The 11,844-nt window shown below is 48.3% G+C and overlaps 3 protein-coding genes across 3 annotated transcripts; 2 read left to right on the plus strand and 1 right to left on the minus strand.

Annotated features, from left to right (window-relative positions):
* Positions 1 to 2,355: 2,355 nt before the first annotated feature.
* Positions 2,356 to 4,197, minus strand: BDR25DRAFT_368735 (uncharacterized protein; the record flags this gene model as incomplete). Its single annotated transcript, XM_033697072.1, has 6 exons — positions 3,988 to 4,197; positions 3,851 to 3,937; positions 3,621 to 3,725; positions 3,337 to 3,561; positions 3,140 to 3,282; positions 2,356 to 3,067 (listed from the first exon to the last, which is right to left on the minus strand). The coding sequence occupies exons 1-6, from the start codon at positions 4,078 to 4,080 to the stop codon at positions 2,356 to 2,358; spliced, it is 1,365 nt and encodes a 454-aa protein (XP_033547845.1). The 5' UTR covers positions 4,081 to 4,197.
* Positions 4,198 to 5,029: 832 nt separating this feature from the next.
* BDR25DRAFT_286369 (putative amino acid permease) lies at positions 5,030 to 7,339 on the plus strand (the record flags this gene model as incomplete). The annotated part of the gene is made up of 10 exons (XM_033688246.1): positions 5,030 to 5,327; positions 5,375 to 5,445; positions 5,501 to 5,508; positions 5,551 to 5,659; positions 5,776 to 5,858; positions 5,971 to 6,345; positions 6,394 to 6,417; positions 6,465 to 6,752; positions 6,811 to 6,848; positions 6,899 to 7,339. Exons 1-10 carry the CDS (start codon positions 5,184 to 5,186, stop codon positions 7,337 to 7,339), a joined length of 1,581 nt encoding a protein of 526 aa, XP_033547846.1. The 5' UTR covers positions 5,030 to 5,183.
* A 438-nt stretch (positions 7,340 to 7,777) lies between these two features.
* Positions 7,778 to 8,800, plus strand: BDR25DRAFT_342794 (uncharacterized protein). The gene is made up of 2 exons (XM_033693763.1): positions 7,778 to 7,825; positions 7,884 to 8,800. The coding sequence occupies exons 1-2, from the start codon at positions 7,817 to 7,819 to the stop codon at positions 8,409 to 8,411; spliced, it is 537 nt and encodes a 178-aa protein (XP_033547847.1). The 5' UTR covers positions 7,778 to 7,816; the 3' UTR covers positions 8,412 to 8,800.
* Positions 8,801 to 11,844: the final 3,044 nt, after the last annotated feature.

Raw genomic sequence — 11,844 nt, forward strand, 5'->3', positions numbered from 1 at the left:
TCATCCGGCTTGAAGAGCATCCATATCTCGTCTCCTGATTTAAACACCCCGCCCGCTTGTTTTCTTTTAAGCTCTCGTAAGAACTTAGAGAGCAAGCGAGCCCTAAACTAATCAGGAATCTTATGCCTGCCTGCTATTAATTCGTCCTCAGGTTTACATTCGTCTGGAACTTTCTTCGAGGGCGTCCATGTATAAGAGGTGGTGATGATAGACTTTCCAGCTACTTCAGTCACATCTTTGAGAAACTCGAGCGATGCGCTGTCGCAACACTATTAGTACTTCGGGAACTTCATGGATGGACGGATCCTTACCTGATGTTCAGATCGACCGCTCGTTGCGGATTCACAATTACTTTCAAGAAGAAGGAGCAAAACGTGGGAATACAATGGCGAAGAGTCGGACTGTTATACATGCACCGAGCCTCACACGGTACAAAGGTATGCTAGTGCACCCTCCTCCCTCGCCTTGTTCATCAAAGACACGACCCCATCAAAGCATCTGAGTTGATGCAAGCAGTAGTGCATGGATTTTATGGTGTGGATCGTCCTTGGGCGGCTTGATTGGAGCACTGGGCGGACCTGAGAGGCGATGGCCAACCACACAGGAACTAAACTTGCCCTCAGAAGTTGTATATTATACCTGTCTGGACGCATCTGAAGCGATCCGCGTTCCTCGAAATTTCTACTACAGCAGCGGCACCAAAGGAATGGCCCGTTGTTGTCACCCTCCCACAGTGGAACCTATCCTTCCACATGAACCAATCGACACCTTCCAGTCCCCAAGAAGTGGAGCCAATGTAACCCTCGCGTCGCAAATTTTGCTAGGTCACGTAGGCTCCTTTCCCTTTGCAAATATTGCAAATATTGCAAACCGCGCGATATGCGTCTCTGTTTAGGTAGAACGGAGCTCATCATCGACGCCTCCGTCGTTCAATGGAATGGACTAGTATCTCTAAGATTATTTGTTTAATCAGAATGCTGCTTTCCAGGCTACGGATCCTTCATCATTAGGCTTTTCGGGAATGTTCTCACTTTCAGAAATATATATCCCTGGCCCTGTCAGATTTTCCGCTTCATGTGTGAATGGACTGGGAAGAAAGGTTCACAATTCTGTCGTATCCCTTCTTCTTCTCTTTTCGTGGTGTTCCACACTGCTCCGTTTTTCTCTCTTGTCCATATCCCCTTCATCATCTTTGCCCTGATTGGCTAAATTCCGAGGCCCTGAACCATTTCAGTGCTCGAAAGCGCACACCACAAAGCAGTAGCTGACAGATTCTCCACACATACTTGAATACGTCGTACGGTCGCCTCCAAGCCCATGGCTAAAGAACAGAAACAGAAAGTGAGTTCTTCGACATCCCCCGGTGTTGGAGGTCCTTGTTAGTTCTTGATCTTGTAACCCACGTGTCGCCAGTGTGTGGCTGGTGGTGAGTTATGAAAGGCTCGCATTTTGTAAACATTGTCGTTCCCGCAAACCAACACGAGAGCGATTGGACCTAGACTATCGGCACATCACCCATACACTTTTGCAAGTTCGATCCTGCGACGTAAAAGCCAAGTTTCTCAGGACCATATATCCCCTCCCCGAATCTTTATCAGCACCTAATCTAAGTGTGGCCGGATAATACAGCGTGAAAGGGACGGGTTCTAGTCTAAGGATAATGGACGCCGTTGCGGGTGATGTGTGAAAAGGTTCTCGGGTTTGGAACGGAGACTTCTATATCCATTGACTCAACACTGTATGGACCGGAATATGGGGGCAGATGGGCTTTCCGAAAATCCAGTGCCTTTATCGTGAACTGTACCTCCACATCTGCATTGATTCTTTTGGGATTCTGAATAAGAAGATCAACTTTGGTCAAAAGGTAGCGTCTACTGCTAAAAGGAAAATAGCCTGTCGAACTGTCCACATCTACTGCTGTTTCCTCTCTTAGACTAGGTCCTCTCGTATCCGTCTTCAAAGTCAGCTAACTACCACATTAGATTGCCGTAAGCCAGTCATGCATTATAGCCGATTGTGGAGATCTCGGATATTGTATAGGCTACTAATGCTTGAAGGAAGCAACAGTACAATACCGGGAAGGACTTAGTGGACATCATCAAATCCATGCAGACTTTCGTAGTTGCGTATTTTAATTCAGACACTTCTTAGAATCACGACGTGGTTTTCATCCTGGGTATCTTAATTGCCAAGAGCGCGAAAGCTATTCAGGGGACTCTGGTTTGGTAGCCCGTGCTTCAAAATAATATAGTCCAAGTATGAGATAACTCTAAAATCTACCTAAAACTCCAGTATTAAATTGTCGCTATAGGAGTAACTTCAATCTTTAGGTCACCCAACTCTCGAAGGCACATGTTACATCGCACCCTCATGATAATCGACATGTCTCATATCCCATGCCCTTGTTTTCTCGATAATCCTTACACCACTCTCCCCACTCTCCTCTGAGTATCTCGTGTAAATATGATCGCTTTGAGAACTCCCATTCCCCGACATCGGGCTCCCTGATCTTACTTTTGACATAAAAGCACTGAGATCTGGGCGCAACTCTTCCGGTGGAGGCGGTGGTCTTGGTGGCGGTGGCGACTTCAGAGATCTTGGTTTCGAGGAATGTGAGGACGCGGGTGCAGATTCGATGTCCGCAAGTGGCTGCTTTACTAATCGACCGAAGTTATCTTTAACGAAAACTTGAACGCCGCTTGAGGAGCGGATATGGTGCGCGATAGTGAACTTCGGATCAGGAGTCGGGGATACACTTGATTGGGTTTTGCTCAGGCGTTTGGAACTCCCGTTTCCCGAACCTTGCTTGCTATTGTTGGACAAAGGCTGCATGTTGTAGCTGTTGTATCCAAATGTCGTCCCAGTAGTGTGCTTCCCGAGAGAGGCACTGAGCATGCCGGTGGTGACGTTGTCCATGAATGGTTTGAGGGCAGGGCTGCAGGCCACAATGACGGAGAGGGTGGAGTGGCATTGCGTTAAAATACCGTACGGGATGCTGTCAAATGCAGGGTCTGCGGTAACGAACTTGGTGAAGAAGATCAGTCTGAGAATGGACATGGCAATGAGTCTAGTGAGTACGAATATGTGAGTAGGTTACGCAGTCTTACTAATGGAAGGTGTACAATTAGGAAATACATACACGGAACGAAGTGTGAATATGAAAATGACAACGGCTTTCTTGCTCGGTGCCATCTGCAAATCCCACACGATGTGGATTGGTAAGACGACCATAACGAGATCAGTCAATACATCCACAGCCCCTACGGATATCCAGAATGGCAGCTATGTTAATGTTCAGCTTGAAATGAATTAGAAAGAGGGACTCGAGGGACTCACAAGAGGGATGCATTTCCCTGTGAACACTTCCCACGGACGTGGTAGTTCACACTGAAAAGAGACACCGAAAGTTGCCGCAGTCGTCCAGCATATGATAATGCCGCTGAGTGTCACGACAACAACTTTGTGCATCCTTGCACAAGCCAAGCGGGAGAGGAACATAGCGATTGAGAATTTTGAGACGCCAACTGTCAAAACGTAAAGAATTGTGGCCACATACATATCCTATATACACAAATTCTGCTCAGTGAATTCGCATTTGCAGTCAAAGGATATAATCATACCTTCTGTATGTGACTAACGTCCCCAAAAGCCAGCAGGTAGGACCTCTTGCCAAGACCAGAGTTGACTGCAAAAGAGATTGCAATAGTACTTCCAATAGCGAAGGCCTTGTCGCGTTTGTTAGTACGCTCTAGACAATATTCGACGTTAGGAGTTTCAAAATCTCTTGTAAGGCTACTGCATACAGGTTCTATGTTGTACCATGTGAAGATGCGCATCCTTGGAGACTCACCCCAGCAATGACAATGAGAACATCGTCCGTTCCTGGCATGTGTTGCGTAGTGAATCGTACGGTCAATCTAGCGGTAGTGAAAAGTACCTTAGATCGTTAGCCGATATATGAAAGAGTGGTGGGGTTAATGTATGTACCAGCGTGCAAGATAGAAACCATGCAGTCATCGTCAACAGAGCACCATGGTCGTCTGAAGTGATAGCTGCATGTCTCGACCCTTCTGAAGTCATATCCCTCAATTGGGAAGGATCCTCTACAATTGTAGTGCGCTTGGTGTTCTAATGCTGAAGACAGTAAGGAGAGAAGAGACCGTAGAACGACTAAAATTCCGAAGTGCACATGAATAAAGGCTCGCTTGAGGCAAAAGAAAAAGGGTAATGTTCTTCAAGCCATAACGGACGGCAGCCAGAAATAAGCATGCCAAAATCTGTCGAAGCCGTCTGCACTAGGAATCACTAAAATTCTACCCTCGCACACCAATCCTACTCTTCCCTTCCGGTTTCAAAGCTAGATACCGCCAAGCCGTAAGAGTTCGAGGCAGATTGTCCAAGGACACGAGACGACCCACGGCTCCATGGATGTTCAGCCTTTGATATCAACAAAGTAAGCAACAAAAGCCTAGGGTACCCTCAACGCGGCATGCATCATCCCCAATATCACAAATGGCTTCCCCACAGATAAAGTAATTGTTGTGGAGCTGTGAGCCACAATGAAGCCGTGTTACAGTCTGGGGATATCCTGCGACACCTGGCAGTACAAAAGAAAGCCATGGAGCTATCATGAGAATCTGAAGGTATGAAATCGCTCAAACTCGTGATTGTCGTTGGGATGCGCTCGCTCGACTGGTAGAAGCGAATACTTGAGATTCCCTTGTGAGTTCGAGTTGAAGCCAAACTAGCCAACAGACTTGGGAAACAGGGCTTATCCCGGGACGCTGGATGTATGTCGGATATTTGGGAAGTCGGTGTAACCTCCATCACGTTAATATTACTTTTTGGTGAGATGAAGAAGGTTGATACGAGGGTGAGGCTTGCGCATTTATTTGAATGCCTGGGCCGGTCCGTAATGCAGTCGGAAGCTAAAATGGCATAACGGAAACCGGGATTCTGGTCTCAGAGAACCCTTGGTCGCCCAGACTCAAAGCAGCAATCAGAGCGCATGCCATGGCTTCCGAGTTATCGCAATTCTTTGACATTTAAAAAGGCAAAGTTACTTTTATGAATCAAACCCGTAGTTCAATCTCTGAATCCTGCATACATACGTACTGGGCAGATCACTTCTCCCCAACAGACCCATCACCTTCAGTAATATTCTCCCCTTTGTTGCTCTCGCAATGGCGCTATCTAAGGACGCACTTGAAAATACTTCAGAATTCGTCAAAGGAGCGTCTAGTGCCCATGATGATGATGTCAATCTCTCCGCTTTGAGTACAGATGAGAGGGATATGCTCCGAATGGGAAAGCTGCAACAAACAAGAGTTAGTGCAACTTCGACGAAACCGGCAATGTTGCTCATCTACGGCAGAGAAACTTCGGGCTACTCCCATTACTCGGCTTCACAACCATCATGTTGAACTCCTGGGAATCCGTGTTTCCGTAAGTTCTGATCCAAAATAGATGTGGAAGGTTAGCGACTGATCAGGAATGAAAGGTTCTTCCGTAAGTTGAACAAATGCAGTCCAGAAGAAGGCTGACACAAAGTGGTGACTGGGTTCCTAAATGGTGGCGGACCGACACTAATCTACGGCTATATTTTCTGCTTCTTTGGGTCCTTGACAATGTGTGCTTCCATATCTGAGATGGCTTCCATGTGCGTATGCCAGAGAGCATGCACTCGCGATGACTCCGACAAAGGCCCGAATTTCATCGCTCCCCCCGCTCTTTCCGGGCCAAACCTTGAGCATCTGCCGCTAATCTGGATGACAGGTACCCGACGTCGGGAGGCCAATATCACTGGGCAGCCTTGCTTGCGCCTCCAAAATGGAGCAAATTCCTGAGTTGGTTAACAGGTAGGACTGATCTCAAATCATACCACAATGCTCGTCTTCCACCTACTCAAGTTTTGCTATGTCACCAAGAAAGGGAAGAATTATTTCGCTAACTTAAGTCTGCTTGCGATAGGTTGGGTGTCCGTACTTGGTTGGCAAGCCGGTTGCGCCTCAGGAACTTTTCTGGGAGGCACAATTATTCAAGGACTTCTTGTGCTCAACAACCCCTCGTACGAGTACCAGCGATGGCACGGAACGCTGATACTGTACGCTGTGTTACTTGTTAGTGTCTTTGTTAACACAGTAGCCATTAGAATCCTCCCAGCCTTGGAAGGGATTATTCTGATCCTTCATGTGCTCGGGTTTCTGGCAATTCTGATACCTCTTGTGCATCTTGCTCCACAATCTCCGGCTCAGTTTGTCTTTGCGACATGGTCCAACGGGTCCGGTTACGATGATGGACTATCTTGGTTTGTCGGATTACTGACAAGTTCTGTTCTCTTCATTGGTACGTCGAATTGATTCCCGTGAACGCCGTTGGTTAATCTCAAGACAGGCTTCGACGGAGCGTGCCACATGGGTAAGTCGAATCTTTTGGTCAAGTTGTTCGCTCCTCATTCCATTTAGCCGAAGAGGTCAAGGACGCTTCTATCAATGTGCCACGGAGCATGTTCTTTACTATATTCCTCAATGGCGCCCTTGGATTCGCGATGATAATTGCAATCCTGTTCTGCATTGGCGACGTCGACAATGCTTTGGCAACCCCGACTGGATATCCTTTCATCGAGATTTTCCGGAATGCCACGCAATCGACTGCTGGTGCAACAGCTATGACTTCCATATTGATCGCATTAATAATTTTTGCAACGTTCGGTTATGTAGCATCTGCGTCTCGTCAGTTATGGGCCTTCGCACGTAAGTGATTGCCTTGAGCAAGGTTCCTTACGGCAAGAACAATCTGACTAGGACATAGGCGACCAAGGCCTCCCCTTTTCGAACGTCATTGCTAAAGTAAGTAAAAGCTCAAGGTCCAATGACAACAATGGCGTTAACTGAGGCAGGTTGATGGTCGATGGGCAATTCCGCTCTGGTCTATTGCCTTAACCGCACTGATTAACTCCTTGTTAGCGTTGATTAACATCGGGTCGACCGTGGCCTTTAATGCAATTGTTTCGTTGGTGGTTGCCGGTCTCTTCTCAAGCTACGTTATCACGATCAGTCTGATGATCCGAAAGAGACTCACAGGGGAGGATATTCCGTTTGGCCCTTGGAATATGGGAAGATGTGGTCTTGTAGTCAATGTGTACGCGTTGCTGTACACAATTATCGTCACTTTCTTCTCCTTTTTCCCGCCGGCTACTCCGGTAACAGCAATGACGATGAATTGGTCGTGTGTCGTTTATGGGGGTACCGTCATCTTCGGGCTCATATTCTGGGTGACACGCGGACGCCATCAATGGCAGGGACCTCTCATGGACAGGCACTTTGCTGAGCAAGCGTAAATTCCATAGACGGTATGCCAAGTGGGACCATTTTGGAGAGGGGAAGATCTCTTCTCGAACAGAACCTCTTTGGGGCACACGTTGTGGAAATAGACGCGGAGTGAGATACCCGAAAATATCCTGCTAAACAGAAGTAATTACAGTGAAAATTCCGTGCTGATGGCCATTCCCCCTCCCTCCTCCCTGACCGCGTAGACTTGGCATGAAGAAAGCCAGGGCGCACTTGCTAATGTGAATGTGGAACGAATTTAGATAGAAGCTGTATTCGTATGACTTCGCTCCCAAGAGGGCTAGGAAGATAGGTAAAAAGACGATATAGGAGGTAGAGTTCAGGTTTGCTAGAACGGGAAAGAGGGGTATAAAGTAGCAGGGGTACACTGATTTAGTGTTCCCAGTGTTCGCTTAGGAATTTCGGGGAAGAGCCAAACTGCACGTGAACTTCACCAACCTCCAAAAGCTGTCCCTCAGTCGCACAATATGAAAATGGTCAGTCTTTGTCTACTGGAACGCAATGTATCAGACAGTGTATTGACTAAGGTCATAGGCCCCAATAGCCGGGAAGAAGCGGACCTCGGTTCGTGCGAAGAGAGCCAGAGCACCCAACCTGCTCGCCAGTCGAACAAGCCTTCCTCCATCAAACGAGCCGCTCTTTCCTCCTTCTAAGAAAGACAGGCGAAGCGTAAAGCACTCTATCTTTGTAAGCAAAATCGAGAAGTCGAGTTCCAAAACGAAAAAGCGGAGGAGGCCCGACAGAAAGCTCGTGGCCAATCTCGAATCTCTCGCCGACGCTCTGCCGGACCTGGACGAGGAGGAGGAGAAGACCGAGGTTGTTATTGGACAAGCCAAGATTCAACGAAAGAGTCTGAAGAGCCGTCCAGGGGCAATGAAGCGGAAGGAGAAGCTCGAGAAGCTCGAGAAGGATCGTTTCAATAAAAATTTGGCGCAGATGGCTGTCCGCACGACTGGCGCAGGGACTGTGTCAAATGGTGCCTCGCTTGTGAATCGTTGGGCGGCACTGAAAAGCCACGTTCAGAGCACAATGGAAAAGAAGCCAGAATTCATGAAGGCGTGAGGCACGGATCCGTATATTGCCCTCAACAGGGACGAATGGCTCACCAATGAGAATGCGACTACCGTTGAAATCAATGGCAGAAGGAAAACCCTTCTGTGAGACTCGCAGACACATGCGGATGCATGCACATTGCATGGAAGTCATGGACAGGACTATTCCCTGTCATATCGCGCCGGGCCCTACGAGTGTGCAGGATGGCCATTTTATCTAAATGAATCGAGTGGGGAAGGAGGCAAACTTTTCGGGAATACACATGTGGCGTGTGGCATAAATATATTCCAAAATCCTCCAGCAAGCTGACCGATCTTCCCGATGCCCACAAAGACCTGATTTTGGTGCACCTGGGGATGGAACTGGACCTCTAGAAAGCTAGCTACTCTTGTAGAAACACTCTGGCACCGCACATGCCGTTCTATATTCATTCTAGCATTTCCGCCTACCGCTCATCTAACACGAGCAAGTTTTTTCCTTGTTACCTTGCAGTCCATCTGTGAGTAGCTCCAATACGTCGCACCAAGGCAGGTCCAATCGCCTGGATGCCTTGAAGTGCACCTGCATGGTTTCAAGCAAGTCTACCGCCCGTTTTCACCCGAACTCTTTCACTTTCTTTTAATCGCGGCGGGCAACTCCTTGGTGGCCTCCATCGTGTTCCAGCATCATTCTGACCCGAGGCCCCTCTCGTGTAAGACCCGATAGCTTGGTCTTCCATTCACTCGGGTAGCATGGGGCCTTTCCGAGCAAGATTCCCGACCTTCAAACTCAAGATCGAAGTCAACCCACGAGAATATGACTCCCAACACTAACACTAGACCCTCCGTCCAGCTGAGCTCCTTCGGGTGTTTGGATCCTGAGTCGACGATGATCCATGAACTTTGAAGCCCACCCCCAACTTTTTCTCGGCCCCTCTTCATATTTTCTTTTTCGCCGATATCGCCGATTCGTTCCTTGCCAAAGGATTCAATCCCGTTCAGTCAAAGTGGGAGCCTACCTTTGCTCAATGGGCTACAGGTCCTTTTCGTTTGCGTGATCAATGTAGCCTCTTCAGCGAATCGTTCCTTGTCACGCCTGAAACCCCCATGCTGTATTGGCGGTTAGAATGAGGCTTGAGGCGCACGGTTGTGGATAGCCACTCCCGACCGTTGCACCGCCTGTCCTCGCATCTTCATTGAGGATGCGAATTTAAATTCCCCAAACTTGAGCAACACAGATTGGCGTTTGGTTTGTACTGGCCCTCTAGCCTTTTAAGAGCGGAGCTACCTGTGGGTCCGCACAGAAACTTTCCTAGTTGCTATGATATTATTCGTGCAGTTTGTCTTGGGAACTCCCAAATTGGATAGCGTGCCACTTTTTCGAGTGTTCGGGGAGAAGGCTCAATGGCTTCTTCCCTTTATGGCAACCCTGTTCTAGATGTTTTCTTCTTTCAATTCTTTTCCCTCCGACCGTGTTATGTGTATTCTCAACAACTATCCGGCGGTTCTTACCGTCGCTCCGAGTACTTTTTTCGCTTCCCTCAACACATTTCAATTCTTGTCCAGCCTCGTGATGTAAATCCCTGTACGGAAAAGTGGAGTATTGATTCCGAATCTAGTTCATTCCTGGATCTTGCCTGCTCCACTATATAGTGTTTGTCAAAACCTGACTGGTTCCACATTTGACAAAACAGAGCGCATGAACTTCTCCACTGTTCCTGTGCGCTTTCGCCCGCAGGCTCTGAAGTCCATTGTGAAGTTGTGGCTTCGTCAGTTTCCAAGATTCTGAAGGCTCCCTATCACGGCTTTGCATCAGCTCAACCCGTCCGCATATCGCAGACCAAACTGACAAAAACAGCCCGCTATTAAGAACCTTTGCATCTGGTCGTTGCTTCCGCAAGGGGTAACAAAAGTAGGTCGTTTCGCTTTTCAACAGACCACTTGAACCGTCCCCTTGATCGGAAGCAAATAATGCGTTCGTTCGCGCTGGGAGACGTTAGGTGAATGTGTTTTACCGTAAATTAATGCATGAATGTTTATAGAGAGTTTCCTTTCTCGGACACTGTTGCTGGCTACAGTACGTTTTATTCAGCATTTGCCTGTCCATCAGCAAAAGCTTAGTGGTGTGTCTACTCGCTTTTCTGTTGGGTTTGGTTCCCGTGGACCTTCCCAACCTACATCAGTGGTAGGAACCGCTCAAGCTTCCGTACAAAGCGAGAGGATTGGTAGATAGTCAAGCAGGGTCTGATTTAAGCCGGCACCCCTCTGTGTTCCAGCAGGGGCACATGTTTGTCCGCCTCATTCACCTTCCTCGGATTTCACTTGATATTGGGTTTCACAATCGACGCCGCTATTATGTTATGGATACCGTGCCTTCCAATATGATATTTCAAGGAGTAATGCTTTTTTGGAGGATGTAGTTTGTCCTCAATTTTTAACTGCGTCGCAGGGTTGCAAGAACGCTTCTGAGGAAAGGGTGACAGCCGCGATTATGAACGGGGCTCAGGCGCCAGTACTAAACTTCCCCCAATCTAAGACAAGAGACTAATGAGGGTCAGACAGCAAATGCGAGGCTCATAATGTCTTACCAAAATCAACACTAATCGAGACACACTCGGGGCAACAATACCAACCATCTCTCCCTCCGTACTCTAACAAAACATGCTGGGTTGTGTATGCAAGGCGTAGTCTAGTACGAGACATGTGAATATGAAGGTTGGCCCTCCTTACGCAGGTACTTCTGCATCAACCCCGGCTCTCCACGTCATCAAAGTTCAATATATTCGAACGACCGCTCACGGCACAGTGCTAGATGGGTCTGAGTCCTCTAGCTTCCTCCACATCCACCTGACAGTCAGAGCACTACACCACCACCACCACCACCACCACCATGGCACAGTAATGCCGCGGCGCGAGTGCAATCGCTACGGAAGCCTGCGGGATCTAGTAGTTTGGCGGTGGTGGCAGTGAATTACTCTGGCCAGCGGCGTAGCGGAAGATGCGGAAGAGATTGTGCTGACGGTGACGGCTGGCGGCATCACCTGTCTTACGGAATGTATTGTTGATTCGGGTATGTGATCGGATGCAAAGATGTCTGACAGCGACAAATGTCCACGTGCGTTAGGTTGGGCGAGTTGTGACACCCCCAAAGTGAATGAATAGCACTGGGTTTGGCTTAGTGCGGCGAGTGGGCTGCGCTAGGAAGCATGGACCATTAAGTGAAATGCGCGGAAAATTGCGCGCATTTGCGCACAGGAATCAATGGGTTTGGAGGACTGCTGTTTTGGGAAGGTTGGGGTGAGGGGTAGGAGACACGCGAGAGGTTCTGAAAATGTGGGAGGTGCTGTGGGGAACCGATGCATAAGGCTCAGTTGGCATGATCAATATGAATAGAGCTAGTCGCCATGGGTGTGCAACGTGAGGCTAAGTGAGGTTACGTGATGTTAAATGAGGTTAAGTGAGGA

This window comes from Lindgomyces ingoldianus, assembly GCF_010093535.1.
Source record: "Lindgomyces ingoldianus strain ATCC 200398 unplaced genomic scaffold BDR25scaffold_15, whole genome shotgun sequence".
NCBI classification, from domain to species: Eukaryota; Fungi; Ascomycota; class Dothideomycetes; order Pleosporales; family Lindgomycetaceae; genus Lindgomyces; species Lindgomyces ingoldianus.